The sequence below is a fragment of the Phocoena phocoena genome, chromosome 11 (genome assembly GCF_963924675.1).
Source record: "Phocoena phocoena chromosome 11, mPhoPho1.1, whole genome shotgun sequence".
Taxonomy (NCBI): domain Eukaryota; kingdom Metazoa; phylum Chordata; class Mammalia; order Artiodactyla; family Phocoenidae; genus Phocoena; species Phocoena phocoena.
The window spans coordinates 47,608,866-47,631,011 of record NC_089229.1 but is presented as its reverse complement, the minus strand read 5'-3'; the positions used below and the strand labels follow the sequence as shown (position 1 = coordinate 47,631,011).

General features: G+C 34.1%; 1 protein-coding gene across 3 annotated transcripts in view; it reads left to right on the top strand.

Annotated features, from left to right (window-relative positions):
* CPSF6 (cleavage and polyadenylation specific factor 6) overlaps positions 1 to 13,173 on the top strand; it is a 29,026-nt gene extending 15,853 nt beyond the window's left edge. Inside the window, exons 6-10 of one of the 3 annotated variants that reach the window (XM_065886953.1) lie at positions 277 to 781; positions 2,877 to 2,992; positions 3,488 to 3,641; positions 5,926 to 6,115; positions 12,744 to 13,173. In XM_065886953.1, the coding sequence (XP_065743025.1) occupies positions 277 to 781; positions 2,877 to 2,992; positions 3,488 to 3,641; positions 5,926 to 6,112 (962 nt within the window). In that variant the 3' untranslated portion in view covers positions 6,113 to 6,115; positions 12,744 to 13,173. Of the gene's footprint in view, positions 1 to 276; positions 782 to 2,876; positions 2,993 to 3,487; positions 3,642 to 5,922; positions 6,116 to 12,743 lie in introns of those variants that run through there. The other 2 variants (XM_065886952.1, XM_065886951.1) reach the window with 2 other exon arrangements.
* The last annotated feature ends 8,973 nt before the right edge of the window (positions 13,174 to 22,146 follow it).

The window sequence follows — 22,146 nt, the reverse complement described above, 5'->3', positions numbered from 1 at the left end:
ACTGAAAGATGGAAACTATCTCTAAGCAATGTAATCTATTAAGTTTTTGTTTCAGTAATTTTTCTTAAACATAAATTGAGCTAGCTAAATGTGTAAGGATAAACTTCGCCTTTGTAATTGTTAGTGTAGCATTTACCATATGGGTTGCATTTAAAGAGAAAGAGTCTTGGTCTATGAGTTACGCTTTAAAAGTATAATTTTGGCGTGAAGATAAACTGCCTTATTGAAGTGTTTTTCTCTCTCTCTCTCTCTCTCTCTCTCCCCTTTATTCTATAGCTGGACAGACTCCACCACGTCCACCCTTAGGTCCACCAGGCCCACCCGGTCCACCAGGTCCTCCACCTCCTGGTCAGGTTCTGCCTCCTCCTTTAGCTGGGCCTCCTAATCGAGGAGATCGCCCTCCACCACCAGTTCTTTTTCCTGGACAACCTTTTGGGCAGCCTCCATTGGGTCCGCTTCCTCCTGGTCCTCCACCTCCAGTTCCAGGCTACGGCCCCCCTCCTGGTCCACCACCTCCACAACAGGGACCACCTCCACCTCCAGGCCCCTTTCCACCTCGCCCACCTGGCCCTCTTGGGCCACCCCTTACACTCGCTCCTCCTCCGCATCTTCCTGGACCACCTCCAGGTGCCCCACCACCAGCTCCACATGTGAACCCCGCTTTCTTTCCTCCACCAACTAACAGCGGCATGCCTACATCAGATAGCCGGGGTCCACCACCAACGGATCCATATGGCCGGCCTCCACCATATGATAGGGGTGACTATGGGCCTCCTGGAAGGTAAGTTAGTATGTATCTATAAAAGTAGACTTGGTGTATTTGATCTGCAAAAGGTATTTTTCTCTGTCAGTGAAGTTTTAAAAAAATCATGACCTTTTCCCCAGGTACATAATTTTTTGTATTGTTTTCTCTTAGAAGAAGCAGTGTGATATGGTGAAAAACATACTGAACGGGGTTGGGAATAATCCAGCTCTGCCACTTATACAGCCATGTGATTTTAGGGCAAGTCACTTTGTTTTCATCATTTTTAAGTTAAAAGAGGTTAATAAAGATAATTTAAGCGAGCAAATGGGATCCTTAAGCTATTTTCAAGGTTTTAAAGTCAATCTCATTTACCATTGATGACATTACATAGAATGCTAAAGTTTCTTCATTGGTTTAGGAATTAGGTCAGTTTATTAGATAGGTACTGTTGATTATCTCATGCTTATCAGGAGTCCTGAGTAGCAGAATTACTAACTTTTAATTAAAATGGGAACATTAATTTACAAGCATATTTGGGTAGACAAAGACTTGTAAAACACAGACTTTATGGAAATTAAAATGGTTAATGGCAATCCTTAGAAAGAAGCTGCATGGAAGTCACGGTGGAACTAAGTGATCCCTAAGCCCCCTTTCAAAATACTTTTAAAGCTATCCATACTCAAATCATAATCTAGAGATTAATCTCTAAGAACTACTTGAATTTGCCCCGTTCAGTTTCTTTTGAGTTTATCATTTGATTTTATATTCTTTAACTATCACTGTTGAATGACTTTGTATTTTGTTTTGTCTGACAGTGTTCTGCAGGGATGGATTTGAGCATCTGCCTAATTCCATACAGTTGCACAGGGCCAGGGAAATAAATTTGATGTTGTAAACAAAGTCTCCTGACAGTTATTTACCATAGAGCTTGTGTCTTTATGTGACTGCCAAAATTGGTTCGTTTTCTTTTGAAAAACGTTATAACTAGGAAGCTAGCACAACTTTTCTCCTGTTCAGCTTAATTTCAGTGAGCAAACTACCTATTAAGTGTCCACTCAGTGTATAGGGGTGGGTTAGGTGGTTTGGTTTGACAGTTTAAAATTTGAATCTCATGTCTTTTTTCTAACATAATAGAATTTCTACAGTGTCAGTTTTTCTTAGAATACATTTGTGTGTATATTTTTACTTATTATTGAGTAATTTTTAATTGAAAATTGGAGAAAACTGATTATCTTGTGTGGGTTTATTTTTAGGGGATCAGATGGGTATGAGTCACAGAAATTAATTGAAATCATACATGGATTTTGAACAACTTGTGATTTGGTTGGGCTGTTTATAAAGTTTTGGGAATAACAATAATACGTTATAAACAAGAAGGTTATATTAGCTGTTTCCTCATTTCATTAGAATGAACTGCTACTGCTTACCTCAGTTCAACATCCTACCAAGTAACTAATAACTAAGATGGCAAAAAGTTTACCTTTTCCTATACTGCACATGCAGTCACAATTTTTAAAGTTGTCCAGCAGCTTTAGAAAATCTTGGGATTTTACTGTTTTTTTCCAACAAATATTTACAGGTACTGAGTGCCTTTTATTTGCCAGATATCCTTCTAGGGATTCAGTGGCAAACAAGATAAGTCTAAAGTCTTCTCCCTCCTGAAATTTTATTAGTCCAACAGACATTTATTATCCTTCTTTTATGAATTGGGCCTTGCGCCTAGAGGATCCAAATATAAATGAAACCAAATTCCATCCCTTGATAGTGTAGGGTTGTATTTTTTGCAGTCAGGATTTTTTGTTTAGATATACATGTGTCGGGACATCAGAACAATTTATTATATCTGTTTTTGTATGACTCTGAAAAATAGTATATTATACTTACGTAAATACATAATTTCTGGCCTCCAGAAAGATGAGGTTTCTAAGTTGCTACTTTATTTCAGCTGAAAGATAAGGGAATTTTGCTTAGACCTTCTCTCTTCGTAGGAAAAAGATCACATTTCAATCTGAAAAAGTAACTATTAGCTCTAAGGCACTTGTCAAAAGCAATTATTTGAATTGCTTTACACTATTGTGACTAATTTAGAAAATCTTTTGAGTATGATTTAAGGTTTATTTCGATTTTACAGGGAAATGGATACTGCAAGAACACCATTGAGTGAAGCTGAGTTTGAAGAAATCATGAATAGAAATAGGGCAATCTCAAGCAGTGCTATTTCAAGAGCTGTGTCTGATGCCAGTGCTGGTTTGTATATTTCTTTCTGTATTAACATTTCTTATTTATGTTATTAGGAATGACCTAAAAAGTACAGTCTTGAAGATGGGTCATCTACATGTAGTAGTTATTTTTATATTTACAAATCATTACCTGTACTTTATTTAAAAGGCATTGAAGGGAACTGTATGTCACAGTGTAGTGGAAAAACCCCTAATTTAAAAATTTTAGGTGTAAATTTAAATGTTAGCCCTGACATTTAATGGCTCAGGGACCTTAAGGCAGCTCATTTATTCTCATATTTACTAAATGATTATGTGTTTCACACAGCTATAATAGTAACAAATGGTGTTAACTTCATGTACATTAAAGCCTTTCAGAATGGTGAAACTCTGAGAAAAATTAAGACATCTTCTGTAGTGATTTTAAAGTGCATTCCTTTTGTAAAATGGTTGCCCCAAATGGTTTGGTGGTATTTTGAAAACAAAATTTATTTGACTTCGGCCCCTCTCCTTCCACTCACAGGTGATTATGGGAGTGCTATTGAGACATTGGTAACTGCAATTTCTTTAATTAAACAATCCAAAGTATCTGCTGATGATCGTTGCAAAGTTCTTATTAGCTCTTTGCAAGATTGCCTTCATGGAATTGAATCCAAGTCTTATGGTTCTGGATCAAGGTAAAACTTTCCTGTCTCATGTCTGTTTAAAACTGCTGCTTTGCAAATAGAAAAAATACTGTGTTTGGGACTTTATAGGACTTTGATTTTACTTATTACTGTTTACTTAGCAGCTAGTGTGATCTTGTTGTTTTTGTTTAAACCCTAAATCAAATGTTTGGTGTTTGCTTGCTTAAAACCCTTCAGTGGCTTCCAGTTATTCTTAGAATAAGACTGTAAATATTGAAGTGCTGTGTGATATAGTTCTACCTATCTTTTCAGCCTCACTGTGTACCCCTCCTCTGGCTCACTGTTCTCTCGCCACATTGGTCTCCCTTCTCTTCTTCTTGACACATCAAGCACTTGCCCACCTCACTGTTTTGTTTTGGGTTTTTTTTTTTTTGCGGTACGCGGGCCTCTCACTGTTGTGGCCTCTCCCGTTGTGGAGCACAGGCTGCGGACGTGCAGGCTCAGCGGCCATGGCTCACGGGCCCAGCCGCTCCGCGGCATGTGGGATCTTCCCGGACTGGGGCACAAACCCATGTCCCCTGCATCGGCAGGCAGACTCAACCACTGCGCCACCAGGGAAGCCGCACCTCACTGTTTTTGTACTTGGTATTTATGCCCACCTCGCTGTTTTTGTACTTCGTATTTCTTCTGCTGGGAGTCCTTTTCCCTGGCTCTAATAGCTGGCTCCTTATCCTTCATGCCTCAACTCAATCTAACTTGCTAAGAGGGGTCTTCTCCCAGGTTATTGTCTTGTTCATTCTGTTTATTTTTCATAATACTTACTACAGTCTATTCTTATTTGTTACTAATGCACATTTTTTTTCACTAGAACACATCAAAAGATGGAAAGGACCTTACCTGTCTTGTTCGCTACAATATTTGTAATGATGAAACTGTGCTTGGTACAGATTGGGTGCTAAATAAATATTTCTTGAACAAAGGAATTAATAATCTATTTCTTAGTATTTTTATTTTAATTAGGCAGTTCCTTTTTTTGGCATTACTGCTAACCTTGAAATTTTACATATTTTCAAAAGGTAGATCTTTAACCTTGACATGATACTTTCAGGTCTTTAGTGTACTTTATCTAGTGGTAGAGTTGTCTTCATTAAGTTAGGAAAAGAGAGCTTGTCTTTGTCATAGTCCACAACTTTATAATTATTACCTTTTTGACCCAGTATAAAGATATTTGGACCTGAACACGTTTGTTATAGCTGAAGACCGTATGTTATATAGTCTTCTTTTAACTATTTAAGTCTAGAATAATAACTTATACTTTAATCACAGGCTTAGCACTTAATAATGTTTGCTAAGTTGAGCTGTCTGGTGCAGAAATACAAAATAGAGATTAAACTAATAGCCAGTTGTTATTTCCTTGTTGTGAATTTCAGAATTTAGAATAGTAGGATTTCTAAGATACATACTCTGGTTAAAGTACCTGTTTTTTTTTTGTTGTTTTTAAAGGCAGTTCATGAAACATTTCTCTTTATTAAATAAAAATGAGAATAGTATCTCAGTCTTTTCTGGTGGTCATGTTTACTAAGTTTCTTCTCTGCTTCCCACCATGCCCCTCAGCACCACCACCCCCCAAGCATACCTACGAATATATTTCATTAGGAAGTTTCTTAGTGGGGTAACACTCATGATGAACCATATTTTGGCTAGTTTTAAATGTAAAATTGATATTTACATATAGGTTTAGGTAACCTGTATTAATGGGTGGTAGTTTTATGTATTTAAGTCTCATTATATATTGAGTGATTCCATGAATTTTGTGTCTAAAAAACTACCTTCTGTATGTTCTTTAGCTTGAAACACAAGTCCTTTGAAATTTTCTCTCCTTTACCTTTCTGCTTTTCATTCAGTAAATACTACATGTCTGTTTTAGGCTGCTAGTTATAATAGATGATATGGTGTATTGCCATGGTGTGTCTGATTCCCAATTTTTATTTATTTGGCTGCGCCGGGTCTTAGTTGCGGCACATGCGATTTTTAGTTGTGGCATTCGGGATCTAGTTCCCTGACCAGGGATCAAACCCAGGACCCCCTTGCACTGGGAGCGAGGAGTCTTAACCGTTGGACCACCAGGGAAGTCCCGGGTGAATGTTTTTAAAAACGGGGTTTCTAGTTCATGCTTGTACGTGAGTAAATCATTATTGGCAGTTCAGGATATTTTAGTTTAAATTAGATTTATAAGTTATTTTTTGCCATAGGTATTTTTAAACACCAAAATATTGAATATCTTTTTAAGCTATCTAATTATGGAGAGCATTAATCCAGTAATTTCTTTTAGAAGACGTGAACGATCAAGAGAAAGGGATCATAGTAGATCACGAGAAAAGAGTCGGCGTCATAAATCCCGCAGTAGAGATCGTCATGATGATTATTACAGAGAGAGAAGCAGAGAACGAGAGAGACACCGGGACCGGGACCGGGACCGTGATCGAGAGCGCGACCGAGAGCGCGAGTATCGTCATCGTTAGAAGGTGGGTATTCCTTGTTCCTGTTGTATTTAACATATGTATTATTAATAGTAGTTATAACTCCAAGGCTATTGTTTATGCAGTATATACCCACATTTTACATGGTTCAACTACTTGTTCTGAATTTAATCTTCTGGAAACATCTGAGATAAATGACAGGTGAGTAATAACAGGTAAACATTTTGACCTCTTATCCTTAAATATTGTGTTGCTTGCTTGAGCTACAGCTTTTAGGTTTCAGGTTGTTAATGGTCCTAAGAAATAATCAAGAGGACTCATTGTCTACTTCTAAAAATCTAAAAATTGGAATTCTCTTAATCACATACATAGTTTTCATGTGATTTAAAATATAAAATATAGGGAGTTAATTCATACTATATGTAGTATGCTTGGACTTCAAAAAATAAAGTTTCTTTCCTTGAACTAACTTTATTTATCCCTAAAAATTTTAAAGAAAATCTGACAGTATAATAGTTTATAATACAGGAAGAGTATAGGAGGGTGGTTTCTCAGCATTGAGAAAAACTTTTTTTTTTTTTTTTAGAAAAGACACTTTTCCTGCCATCTGGGTTTTGTTTTTAAAAGAAAAGAAACAGTATTCTTTAATTTGCAAAGAAGATAAGAAAGTTACTCAATTAAAATGGATTCAGGGTATTCCATATAGAGAATTTTAAATTGTACCAAATCATACATCCCAGGTTAGAATAACCTTGAAATAATTTTCTTTGATGTTTCACTCATAAACCATAATCATTGTGTCTTTTTTTTCTGTATTTTAAAACTATTGTGTACATTTTTCATAAAGCGGGAAGAGTTGTCTGTTTATACTTCATTTTCACGTGTAATTTTATTTTTATATTTGTGCACAGCGTTTATTCATGTGAAAAGTGGGGAGAGGGCACTATAAGGCTTGTGCATGTGACACAAAGGTTATTCTGTAAACAGATTTCTTTTTCTTCATATGTTGGTGGCATATCCAAAATAAATTAGGCTAAAACAAACCCCTTATTGGTAATTACTCTTTACATGATTATTTTCCATAAAATAAAATTGGGAAATATTGAAAATTCAATTATGGTAATTGTTAGTATTTAAATTGTTATGGGCAAAATCAAAGGATTGTATGTAATTCTGTGACAAAATAACAGTTTCTTTAGATATATTTTAGCAAACGAGATCCTTTTTAAGTAATATTACTTAGAAAATAAGCATGTAAGTCTTATTTTTATGGTACACAAATAACCTATTACATTATTTACAGTTTTAAGGGCTTTTTGAAGTAAAAAGGCAAGTTTTAATACTTTTCCTTGCATTTTGAATATGCATTTTGAATATATATCAAAACCTTAATTTTAAAATAGTTCTCCATGTACTGTATTATAGAACATAACATAAATAATTCTCAAAACATTATTTTAATATGAGGCAAAACTTTTTATTTTTAAAACTAAGCTTATTGAAATTGATACTGTTTTTGGATGTAAGAACTGAATGTTGTATCATGTAAGACTAAATACTAAATTTTAAAGATGTAGCCCTCTGCCTCTCCCACTCCCGCCCACCCCACCCCCCAGTTGAATAGATCTGATCCCATCTTATGAAAAAATTCTCAGTGTCCATCAGTGCTTAAGGTGAATTGTGGCCAACTTAGGGAAATGTTTAACGTATATCAGCCATTTCATTTAAAGTAAGGTACAGGTCCTTCAATTTATATTTTTATTTAGACTTTGTCAGTTATCAACAAGCTTCTAGTTACTGTAGTCATGATAATGGAACTTGCATACATTTTCAGTCATCTCCAAGATTGGATATGCCCATCAAGGGCATTCTGAGCCAGTTTATACCCAAAGTTAATTAACAAGTCTTCTTAATGGTTTTAGCATAGTTAAGTAAACTCCTTCTGAAAAGTCCATTGTTAATTTTAAATACTTTGAATTAACATTACATTCCGGTAATGGGTACACCTAACTATATCATGGTTTGAGTTTCATTACGTTCAGACATTAACTATGAATTCCTAACTTGCAAACTATTGTTGACATTTTTTCTTAATCACTGATGTGTACCATACCAAAATTCCCATGTTTTGTTTGTGCATTAATCAGAATTGAGTTGTAATATTGTTATGTGCCTTCATCCAAGCAAAATTTTACATAAGCATTTCCAGTGCAAAAAATTCTGTTATCCTGGAATATTGTACCTTTGCTGTACCAAACAGTATTTATTGTGAACATAGATGTGAATAAATGGGTAGGGACTGGGATTAAATATATCTGAGTGAAAAACTTTTTTGAGCAAATAAAAAATATCTGCACATTTAATCACCATTATAATGAGGTCTATTGACCTTTTTTAGAAGTTTTAAAATATGAGTCCTTTTGAACTTTCATGTAAATCTTAAATGGACTGAATGGAATAAGAGTAACTTGGAAGCTAAAGTGAATGTCAGTAGTAAGTCTGTATGCAAATAAAACAATAATGTAATCTATTATTAAAGTGATGATGAATGGCTAAAAGGGCAAGTTCTTAATTTAACTGGAAACTTAAATGATGTTGGCAAGCTGTTAATGTCTGTCCCATCTTAATTTTTTTGTGTGTTTGAACTGTTGGTAATGTTAATTGCATTCTCTCATTTAAAAAATGTATTAGTTTTTCTAAAAGCATTTAATATCTAAGTTCAAATATATAATATTTTAATGGGAATATCGGTATTGTAAATTTCAGCATGTAAATATATTGTGTTTCATATTCTGTAATTTCTGCCTCTATTCTCAGACCACTCTGAGCAAAACAAAAGTAGTTCAGTGTTTTAAGATTATATGCTTTTTACAGAAATAATTTTGTTTTCATAGTTGTTTTCTTTTCTGTTCCTCTTATTACTTGCTGGGAACAACCCTACTCAGCGATTTCTGTTAACAGTTCCACTTTTCTTTGTATACTGAAGAGTAATGAACTGAAATTATTTTTTTAAATACTCTTTATTCATGCTTTTCCTCTCTCTGACACATGATGTTTACACATTCTCAAATCATTATCCATTCCTTTGATTAGATTTTAAGCATCATATACGGGGTATAGGTTAAGTAACTATACTTTGCTTTGCTGTATGATTACTTTTCTCCTTTCACAAATACCATGATCTTAGATTTTGTTGTCATTGCACAAGATTTAGGGTATTTTGCATTCCTTATTCAATTTATAGCTTTGCATTAATTTGGCAGGGGGAGGCCAAAAGAATCAAAAGTTCTTGCATAAATGTTAAGATGCTTTTATCTCCTCAAGAGTTAATGTTACTTTGAGTCTTATGTGAAAATTAAATTCTTCTAATCATCTGATGAATGATACAGGTGGTAATGAGATTTAAAAATTATTTCTGCAACTCTTAAGTCATCTGAGATCTGACTAATACTGTCCAGCCCTGTGTGTATTGTTTCCCCATATATCCTAACCACTTCATCTGGATATGCCAGCTTTCATTATTTTCACTCTAATTTTCCTTGCTTTTAGTATTATTTGCAAAACCTGCCTGACTACACAGTTATGTTAATTAAAGTGAGAAGAGGGTAAAAAGTGATCCTAGAATGGATGTATAGTGTGTGTTTTGCTCACTGTGGTTTAAGAATATGGTTTTGTTTACAAATGATTAATGTTCCCTGTTTAAAAAAAAAAAATCAGTGCCAATGTGAGTCACCTTGATCTCTCACCTTCATCTCAGTGTGAAATTTACTACCATTGTTCTAGTTTGTAAATTAGATTGTTTTGAATAAATAATGATTTGAATGAATAGTTAGCATTGTTTAAAGGAAATCTAATAACCAAAAAAGGAGTAAGGGTGTCATATATGCTGTCCAAATTTACTAATTTGCCTTGGTGGTAGCATGTTTTAACTCTCACAGTGAAATCTAAATCACACAGCAGCTTATTTTGAAATGTCCATTTTGTCAAATTTTTTGGGCAAAGCTGGGTATTCTTTAACTGTGAAGTTTATTTCTACTGTTTAGTGAACTGCCTAGAGCAACAATCCTGTATATGTTTTATAGTGTAATGAAATGCATTAGTTAAAATGAGGTAAGTACCATCTGCAGAGATGCAAAGATGAAAGTACGAAATATTTTGGTAGTAAGGGAGTTTTTTGTAAACATCTACAACAAACAGGATTTTGTATAATATGTTCTAGTCAATGCAAGAAGGGATTTTGATTTTAAAGAGTTCACTTGTATTTAGATACTTCTAGTTCTTTTGCCCACTTCATCTCCTTTCCTCTCATTAAGAAAAAAGTGAATTTTATTATATTGCATTAATAAGAGTATATCTCTAAAATTATATTAGAATCCTTCTTATTCAGTGTATTAATGTGAAAACCTGTAAAAGATCCATATCTAATATATATTTGAATCTTCTACTTGAAAGGTGAATTAACTGATACCAGTAAATTTGCTTGGATAAGTTTTCTAACAGAAACACTCGTAATTTGAGTTGTTAGTATTGACTTGATCTTGCATTATCTCAAAATGCAGGTGCTTCTCTGTATTGAAATTTTAACTTAGTGCTCACTTTATATACTTCATTAAAGAGCCATAGATTCCATCTGTCTTAGTTTTTTTAACAACTGCTTACATAGATCTTCCTTCTATAACTGATAGCTAAAGCAAGAAATTGTGTGGCTTTGACATTACAGATTTGACCACATGGTATTCTAAAAACATGACCGTTGAATGTATTTGTCACTAAGCTTCTTTTTGATATCTGTGTTTATGTAGATTTCTACTTAGAAACTTGAGCCTATAATATGGAATTGGGTTATTGGAAATGGGTTGTATTGCCTTCAAATTTTCTTTTTCTTTTTTTTTTTTTTGAGATTGTAAAATTTTGTATTTCCAAATGGATAAATGTAAAGTGTTTAGAAATAGAAATAAAAGCTGTCAGATTATCCCCCAGATTTTGTCTGTATGGTGAAAATTAGAGACTTATTAATAGTAAAGATCTATCTATAAGACAAAAGATAAGTGCATTCATCCTAAAGATATGTGTTGTAATTTCACAAATAGGATTCTCTACCTAAAATATAGTAAAAATTCTCCATTGGAGTGATATAAAATTGCAGAGTATGCCATGTTTTTTGGAAGGGTTGGGTATTTTTGTTTTGCTCACTGTGACTTAATTTTTCCCTCTTATTTAAATCCCTTCCAGCATGATAAAATAACTGGGAGATAAACATCTTTTTGCAATGAGATTTATGAATTTCCCATTATTTTTTCAGATTAGAACATATGCCTTGTCTCTCTTTAATACTTTAATACCAGTTTTTTTAAGTATATTGCAAAGTAGTAAAGATAAAATGTGTGAAGCTACCTTTCTAGATTTTTTTCCATGAAATAATTCCACCAAAAGCTTTATCAGCATAAGATAAAATACATGAAAGGTAACATTAGAAATGGCTTAAGTATCTATTTGAAAAATATGGGCAAATTAAAAACTATTTAAAAGTCCAGGATTATAACATCTGCTTTTTCATTTTGTAGTTGTAAAATTTAAGTTTTTACTGCTAGGCAATGTGAATGCGTATGTGTACTGATGCTCTTAAGTTGCTTACACCCTAATTGAGGAGGAAAGGACATAGAAGAAGATTTATAGTTGTGACAGAATATTAATTACTCTTAATTGTAGAGCAAAAAGTATTTTTCAGTTACTTTTATGGGATACTATCACTAAACATTGTGCCCTTTTGCCTCTTACATCATATTATTGAAACACTCTTGGAATTTATATTTTAAATATCTGGTGTTTCAAGTGATCACTTATATCCACGTTAATTGAATGTTTCTTTTGTGAACCTCTACCTGAAGTTTGCATATTTATGTACTCCTGAAACTTTAGGTTATCTCATTTATTGGGGTTTTTTTTCTTTATGTGAGTTTTCAATGAAATTTATCATTGTAGATGCCCATTTAGCTTGTTTCGGCTTAGTTTATATATTTACATTAGATATTTCAGTGTAGGTGGAATAGAGGGACAGTAATGTTATAAATTTGTATATGTCTAAAGATTTGTACGTGGATGTCATATTTATTTAAATGTGCATACTGAGCTTATATTTATAAATTTTGTAACATGGAGGACCGTTTGATTTATAACATTTGCAGAAGTTCCTGTATGTCAAATAAATACAACTAATCTGTAAAATAATTTATTGCATTTATATTCAGTTCTCATTTAATTGTTTATGAGTTATATAGAATTTATGTGGGTGAATGATAATATTTACATTAAAATCATCCAAGCGTTTTTCCATTTATTTTTGTAGTACGCATACTTTAGAAAATGACTTATAAATGTTTCCATCTTCACAGAAACAGTAGCTGCTACATTTTCATTTCCGTTTCAGTCATTAAATTTATAAGGCAATAATACTTAAGAAGAATGAAATCAGAATGTCTCAGTTTTAATCACATAAATTTGGGAGCGTTTCTCCATCACAAAGGCAGCTACTGTTTCAGTTAATTCTTATTTTGTGTTAGAATACATAACAGTGAAGTAGATGCACGACTTGTGTATGTATAGTTAAGCCAGCATTTTTCTGTGTATTATGGGGAATAGCAAAATCTACATCATAAATTTTGACACATTACAGCTGAAGGAAGAGGAACACCTTCCAAGACAAAACAGTCTTCATGGGGGAAAAATGACGCTTGTCCAGCAGTTTGCTTCTTGTGATTGAACTGAACCTGTAAGGATTCATGGATAAAATGAACAGGAATAGATCTGAATAAAGCAAATCTGCATAAATGGTAACCAGTAGCTCTACTTTTATTTTTTATGTTGCTTACCTGTTTTATTTGAAGGAAACCTGTGTGATTTAAAAAGTTATAGCTTTTGCAACTTTATTACTGGTTATATACATTTGGCCATTATAATGTGCAAGCAATTGGAAAAAAAAACGTCAAGTAAATGCTTGTTTTATAGTAGTTTGTTCTTGTTAAAAATGTTCATACGATAATGTCTGTAAACAGCACCACTTTGATTACAATAGATGTAGTGTTGTAATAAACTGTTTAATGGGGCTGATGTGTAAAGCTGTTCAAGTTATTTGATGTTTACACCTCAGGGAAAGTCTTGTGTTCAGCAATATCTAAAGATAATGTTACTACGACATTTATACTGTCCTTTAAAAAAACATTGCAATAGCATTTTTGGATATGCATCAATCTAATCTTGCGTTCAGTGAATTAAACATACTAATTAAGTGTCTCTTGCCCTTGATTTTGATATTAGAATAGGTGATTACATGGGTATTTAATATTTCTATATTCTGCTTTTCTAGCTGTTTTTACCTAGTTAAGCTTGTGACTTTGCTGAATGGTATGTAAACTTGTAAAAACTGCAATTTCACAACATAACAACCCAGTCATTGTGTTAGGGGTCAACAAAGATTTTGTGGTTTTAACATTTTAGTAAAAACCCACACATGATTTGCTACAGTAATGCAGCTTAATTACAACACAGATGTACTGAAACGCTTAATTGTAAACTGCTAGCATTGAAGAAATATTTTGACAGTTCTGATTTGATGCGGCAGTTATTAGCTATTTTATATCGATAGTGCTTATGGTTTATTGTTGAAGCCATGGGCAACGTAAATATAGGCAGCCGTGCAGCAGACAAATGTGAGTAAAGAAAGCCTTAGTTTTATTTTCCAGTTACAGGAAATAGATTTCTGAAGGGTGTGATGTTTATTAACATTGGGTTGTATTCTCCTATATGTGTAATAGGAGATTATAGGTGTACCGATCTCCACAGTTTAAGGAGTTCTGTGTATTCATGCAACCTATTAATTCATGCTAAAGTTAACCTAATCAAAGATTTTTTTCAAACCTGCCTTGCATATAAGCCCACATTAAAAGCACCTGGCTAGCATGTGTTCTTAATTGTAAAATTAGCATAGGCAGAGTGTCAATTTGATTAGACATTTTTATAGAAAGTTCATTCTGAATCATTACTTCAGAAATTTGAGTTAAAATCCTTAAGCAAGTTAATATGTTTTTTAATGTTTTTAAAATCTGATTATCTTTGAGAGATCTTCTGATAATACACTTTCTTTTTTTTTTTAAACATAGCCAAATTTTAGGACGTTGCTTGTTTAGGCACCCTAAATATTATGTAAATGCAACCTTAGAAGCCCTCCGGAGAACTGCAGTTCTTTACTTTCATCTTGTCCACCATCATACCAGTTCTTGCAGAATTAGCTGTTTTAAATTATCCATATTATTGCCAGCTTTATTTTTAAAACATTTTGTGGTTAGAGTATTTGTGCATGGAATCATTGGTGTTTGTCAGAACTGTTTGCTCTCAGAAATGATTTTTTAAGTGTTCTATCTTGTTGAAAATGCAGTTGCCTTTTTAACATTTGAGAGTTGTATCAAAATCGGTTTTCTTGCTTTGTGTATAGATGTTGTTAGTTTTATTTCTTAGATTTTTTTTATATTACAATGCTGTAATGCGAAGAAGTATGGACATAAATATATTACAAGGGAATTAGTTAATAGTAAGCTTAAAAGGTAAGTAAATGTCCATAAGGATACAATTTTCTCTGAACAATTTAAAAATGGGATCATAAAAATCTTAACTGCTTGAACTTGAAATGAAAACTGGAAATTTTGTACTAATTAAATCCTTCATTTACCTTTTCATTTTTTTTTTTTTAAATCAGTGGAACCCTTTAATTGCTCATACTATATCACTCTTCTCCCTACTTGGCTGATCTCATTACGTGACTTTTGTTGCAGACAATGTGAGTGTACTAGAATTGTTTGCTGTTAGTGTATTATAAATGTTATCAGAAGGGAATAACTTTTTGATTTGACCAATTTTTGCCAAGTCTTTCTCTATCTGATACATGAATATATAGCAATGAGGGTGAAAATGCAAGCTATGTTTTATTCTTCATATCCCTTTTTTTTTTAATTGGGCTGATGTTATTTGAAAAATTTTTTTTAATGTTTAAAAACAATCCAAAGAGATAAATCTCTACATAGACACCAAAAAAAGAGTCCCAGAGATCTTTTCATTTCTTCTTAATAATAATTATAGTGGATATGAAAACAAAACTGAATTTAATTTTAAACCATAGCACTTGTTAGTGCTATGCCATCACATTCCTTTCAGCCAGTAAAGTTATGAATGAGTGATGCAGCACCTGAATGGTTTGCTTTTGAAGCAGTACTTTGAATTGAATGTGCTGCTTTTGGTTAATGGACATAGGTTTTGGAAAGGATATTCCAGTATAAATTTATAAGTGTTTGTCAATTTTTATAAGCAAGATTCGGAGTAAGTTACAGTGGCTAATGATCATAGTTTAGCCCATTTACCTAGAATATTCTTAAGCAGTTAACTACAATTTGGAGTTCACAAAAAACTTATGGATTGTAGCTTAAGGTATTACTTTCAGTTAATTCTCCTGTGGAGAATATTGCTTTGTTTTCTACTAGTTTAAGGTCAGTTCTTAAAATAAACATGGAGATTTTAATGAATGTTGTATAACATTTTATAGTGAGGGGGAAAAATTGTTGGAAGGGTAAAGACTTTCTTTCCCTTATGTATTTAAATGTGCCAATAACCTAAATACATACTGTTTTATACAATGAGATGCTACTACAAGACTTTCTGTTGGCGTGCTCTGACATTTTGGTTTTCATACCTGAATGATCATTGCGTTTTCTGTATCTTGTCAGATGGCTTCACTTTTGTGTTTTAAGCTTCAGCTTGTTATTTTAAGAGGAAGTTTATGTTCTGTTTCTTTACTGAGAATACAGTATTGAGATCCTAGCTGTTTTACAGATAACTGCCTTTTAAATTTTATTCATTAAGTTCATTTGCATCCCATAGCCATCTGTAATATTTCCCATAGTTGTATGTACTTTAAGTGCACGCTTACCCATTGTACACATTAAGACATTTTTGTGCTAAAATATATTAAGTGGGATTTTTGTAGCAAAGTATTTTTCTGTTTTTACAGTGTGTGTGTGTGTTGTTTTTTACGTTAACCTTCAGTTTAAACACTGGTGTATTTTAGTTTTTAGCAACTTGACTCTTAGAAGCCTTAGACTAATTTTTTAATAAATATTCAACCAAAAATTATAAATTTATTAAGATGTGGCCTTACATATAGCATTCCTTATGTTTGTAATGTGAGATTTTTGATTTAGAGAACTCAAAAGATTCAGGATTAAAGTATCTTATTGTAAGTTGAAATAGAAAATGTGTTAAAATGTCTAAAATGTCTAGGCTTCTGGGAGGAAGTTCTTATACTCTTCTTTCTTGGTATTAGAAAGAAGCAATATGAATTTCTATGAATATTCAAAATATTCAGGCAGTTGTATCTTGTTCAGATTGATTTAGGTTTGTCTTAACCAATTTCTTTAAAATTTCAGGTTGTTGGCATTCACTCTGAGTATGCAGCTACTATGGTTTTTGTATGGGACATATAAACACTTGGTTAGGTATAGACAGATGTTAATGTTTTAAAGACTTCCTGCTATATTAATTAGCATATTGTAATGGAAGTTTTTTAAAATATTAGGTGGAGTTTAATTGAAGTCACACAAATCTTGAAATGGTATCTGCAGATAATAAATACTACGGAGAGTTTTTCCTGTGGGAGTATCCTAAAACTCCACCATGGGTGTAAATGTTTTACATTAATTTCATAATTGGACAGACCCTGCATTTAGTGAAAACATTTCATTTTGAAGATGTGTTCTTTTTGTCTCATTGTTACTGCGTAACACTTCTCAGCATTCTGTAAGTTAAATTATTTTAAAATGGTGAATTCGTGTTTATTTTTTTACTTTGAAAATTGTAGTACTCAGGTGGTATTTAATGGGAAAGGATCCTTTGGGGTAAATCATAATGTATTCTAAGGAATGCATCTATAACATTGACTTTAGCCTTAAAGAAAGGTCTATTATTCCTTCTTCCTCTTCATTCCATGGTATATTAGCAAAGTAGTTTACAGCCTTGTACAGCCTTACAAAGTTGTTTTACAATTTTTAATCGAAAGCCCTTAACAAAAAACTGTATCATATTACCAGTATACATGCATTACTGAACCATGGTTTGTAAATAATTTGACTAATACCAGAAGGCCAAAGAAAGTCTTAAAATTTTAGCTATTGACTCTATGGTGACTTCACAATAAGATTTCTGTGCAAAAGGTAAGGTGATATTTGATCAAATAAACATCTTTTTGGTGTCCCTGAGAACTAGACTTCCATATTCGCTTCTATTAAAAAGCTTATCCCATTTTATTAAAATGTTTGTAATTGCAATTTTGTGTTTAATGTTTACTTTCTGTCTTTTCTTTCTTTAGCATTTAGGTGACTGTTCAGCAGTTTGCTATATGGCCATTGTTGGCCTTTAAACTGCACTAGTAATGAGCATGGTATTTATCTTGTATTGAAAATAAAACACAGTTTTTATAATACTTTGCAGTTTGTCTTGTTTGATTTATAATTTTTTAACCATTGTGTATGGTGTGAATAATTCATATCTAATTGCAATATGCAGTATAACAGAAATTGTACTGTTTGTATTTTATCTTTAAGCCAGCCTCCTAGATACTGGTCATTTTGTTTTGGCCTTTTGATGGTCTTTAAAGCAGATGATATGTGACTAAATTAGGATTTAGAAGCCTAAAAGATTTCTAGGCTGCTTTATTTTTAAGTCTAAGATTCAGAAAATGTTTGCCTAATTTTAGAGGATTATTAACCTTACTAGACTTTAATCAAGTAAAAATGTTTCTAGGTTGCAGCAAAAATATTTCATACTAGCTTTGAAGTAATACAGAGTACTTTTTAAACAGTAACAAATTATGATTTCAATAAAGATTTGTGTGCTAGGTGTTAAATCAGGCCCCAGATTTCTCATATGTATGATTCAGTGTATGTTGAAGGTAGCAATTCTGAACAGTTGAAATAACGATATAAGAAATAAATGACCATTACTAGGATCTCTTTCCGCGACCCCATTAAAATTGTGCTTGAGGTTTTATTAGTTTCCCTAATATTCTTTGTTATATGTTTACATTTTAAAGAGGATTGTGTTCATTGATCCTCACTTGCATTGAGTTAATTGAGTCTCTTGAAGAGTATTTGAAAGAAAAGATTATTGGGAACATCTTTTAATCAGGTGCTACACAAAACTTAATAGGAGTCAGTCAAGGCCTGATTTAGTGAAAGAGGGAGCTTTTTAATAAAGGATTTCTAAGGGAGTTCCTTGGCGGTCCAATGCTTAAGACTCGGCACTTCCACTGCAGGGGCACAAGTTCAATCCCTGGGCAGGGAACCAAGATCCCTGCAAGCTATGTGGTGCGACCAAATAATAATAATAAAGGATTCGTAGACAGAATTTTCCCAGTCTTCTAGTTTTAATTCCAAAAGTAAATGATATTAGAAATAGTTTCCAATGCTGTCTTGTCTTGTATCTTTGTTTCTCTTTTATATTTCACTAACAGTTCTTGAATTTTCATGTTATATCAATTCCAGTCAGTTGCTATTTTCAGTGTTAGATAAGGAATACATGTATATTTTTTACAAACTTTTCAAAAAACCTATGACTTACAGGAAAACTTGAGAAAATAGTTTACGTCCTTAAGTTACACCGAGTCCTAAAGAAGGAATAAGATTTAACTTGGGGAAAAGGGAAGGGGAGTACCTTCTAGGCAAAGGGAGGTTTGCACAAAAGACCTTTTGGTATGAGGGAGCGTATTAGGAAGAATACTGATTTGACTGAAGTAGGGAATGAAGAACATGGCCTTAAAAAAAAAAAAAAAAAAAAAAAAGCATGGCCTGTGTGTGGGGCTCAAGAAACAGACAAGGACCAAGACTCTGCAGGGCTTGTAAATCACACTAAAGATTGTCCCAGGAATGATGTGGCATCACTGAAGTGTGTGTAGTGTCAAAGCATTTCTGAAAGCTTGGCTGCAGATAAAATCAGGTAGAGAATAGATGAGGTAAACCAGTGAAACTATTGCAAGAGTCTTTGACTAGAGAGATAGTGGGAATAATAGTGGTAGAGAAAAGTTGATTTGGTGAAAGACTTGAGACAAAACTGGTAATAACTGAAAGTTTGGAAGGATGATGTTTAGAACTTAGTGGTAGGTTTGTCATTGCCTGAGATGGGAAACACTGGAAAAAGACACTGAATTTAATGCCTTTGAGATCCAAGAAATAGCAAGTAGTCATGTATTCAATAGTTACATGGTTTTGGAGTTTAGAAGACGTGGATTAAAGCCATAACTTTGTAGTAACAATTAAAATAGAGAAGAAACTAAATAATGGGGGGAGTCTTCATCATTTTTCAATTTAATGGCTGTCAACCCAGCTGCAGAATAGAATCACCCATGCCCTCATTGTTTTTTTGGGGGTGGGGGGAGTGCCATCAGGATTCATTACATGTTTGATTTTTTATATTCCGCATATAAATGATATCATAGGGTACTTGTCTGGCTTATTTTACTTAGCATATGCTCAAGGTCCATCCATGAGCATTTTTTAAAAATTGCTGTTGTACCTATTATCTCGATAGAGTTTCTTACCCTGTCGAGTACACAAGGTGGTTTTTTCCTTTTACAAGTGAGCCAACAGGCTCTGAGGGGTTATGGCTAGCAGAATGGTGAGTTGAAGTTAGAGTAGGTTTATGACTGCAAATCCACACAGCTTGTGTGCTGAATGGTTATCAAACTAAGCCCCCACTGCTGTTAAGTTAAAAAGCTTTATTGATAGCTGTAAGCATTTAGGAGTATATTACTTTAAAATGTTCATTTCTGGGACTTCCCTGGCTGGCCAGTGCTTGGGACTGAGCTGTTCCAACGCGGGGGGGGTGCAGGGTTTAGATCCCTGGTCAGGGAGCTAAGATCCCACATGCCGTGCAGTGTGGCCAAACAAAACAAAACAAAAAATGTTCATTTCCACAAATACTGAACATACCTGTTCTGTAAAATATACTGTGCTGTATAGGACGGACCATAGCAACTCAGTTGTATCTCGTTATTTTTATTTTTTAAAATTTCATATTAATAGTTGTACAGGTTCTACTGACATAATTCCTGTAGCTGTCCTATTAGATATAAGATCAATGAGTAACATTTGTGGAAATGTTAATTTAACATTGTGGGAAAATTTGGCATTGACTCAGGAATTGGGCCGCACCCCATTGCAGTATAGAAACTCGAGTATCACTGTGTACCACTTTAGTTCTTTTTCCCCTGAAACTGGTAAGTCATTTTACATTACTCTTTCTTCAACTTTTCCCAAGTAAGGGAGAAAATGAAAACAAAATGCTGGAATCTAACTAAGCATCTAACTTAGCCTAAGAACATGCTCATTTTATTAGAAAGCGATTTGCAGACTGAAGACTGGAGCTAATTGTTATTTGCTGAATTTAGTGATGACTGGCTTTTCCCAGTTAATAATAGTATATCCATTGTAAACATTTGTTGAAATCATTTTTATGCATCTCAGAAATTGTTTCAGGATGGCTGGCAGCCAACATGCTGTGTATATCTACACACCGGGAAACTGCCTACCTGTAAACTTCTGTGGTAATCAGTTTTATATTGTCCTTGGCTTTCTAAATGATCTGAGTATGTAGATGAACACTAAAGGGAGGAGGGAGATAAATGGCACAACTCCTCACCCCTGGGTGAGATGACCTGAAGGTACCTTTTACCAGTTGTTTCACATGCTTACGTGAATGTTGAGGATGGAACATGCCTTCTTATTAGAAGTTGATCAGTTCAACATAAATAGATAAAATGGGGTCATAAATGAAGATTTTTAATTTAAAATTTTTTTATTCCTTACATCCTTCTTAGTCTTCTGTTTCTCTTCCCTAACCTTTGAATTGTGGGGTACTCCCAGGAGGCTTAGCCTCCCTGCATTCCTTGGTCCTCTTTTCCTGTCTCATGGCTCTAAGTATTAATATGCTGTCAGTTTCTAAATTTATATTTCCAATTCAGACCTTTTTCTCAAACTGGAGATTTAAGTGTCTACCGACATCTCTACTTGAATATCAAACAGGCATCCCAAACATAACATGCCAAGGTTGAATTCTTTTATCCTCACCCATTCCCCACCACCTGCTCAGCCCACAGTTGTCCCTAACAGCTAACATCAACATCATTTCATATGCTTAGGGTCAAAACCTGAAATTATTGACTTCTCACACCCCATATCCAGTACATCAGGAAATCTTGTCCACCACAGAAAATACCTAGAATCTGACAACCCATTACTGCTTGCACTGCGCTCATTCTTTGCCTGTATTACTGCAGTGATTCCTAACAGCTCTCTGTGCTTTCCACTCCTGCCTCCCTGCAGTTTGTTCTTAGCACAGCTGTCAGAGCTTCTGTGGTTTCTGTTCAGAATCCTGCTATGGCTCCCCATTTGTACTAGAGTAAAACTCCAGTCCTTAAAAGGTTCCTCCATAATTTGGCTCCTATTACCTGTCTAACCAGACCTCCCAGTACCTTTCCCCATGCTCGCTGCATTCCAGCCATTCTCGCCGCCTTTTTTGGCCATGCCACGTGGCTTGTGAGATCTTAGTTCCCCCACTAGGGGTTGAACCTGGGCCCTTGGCAGTGAGAACTCAAGAGTCCTAACCACTGAACAGCCAGGGAATTCCCCTGGCCTTTTTCAAATAGTCCAGGCATATTCCTCTCAGCCTTTGTATGGGCCGTTTTCCTTGTTTGGAAGGCTTTGGATATCTGCATGACAGTATCATTTTAATGAGATTTATTTTCACCTTTCTATTGAAGAATGGAACCCAATATCTCCCTTAGTTCTGCTTTATTTTTCTGTGTGTTCCTAACATAATATATGTTGTTACCTAGCACAAGATGTTATCTTTGTTGTCTGTTTGACTATCAGGCACATGAAAGCGTATATCTTGTAAGTCCCAAGTGCCTACATAAGGGTATGGCACATAGATGTTCAGTACATAATGAATGAATGTCCTTAAGGTTTAGGTCTACCACGTTA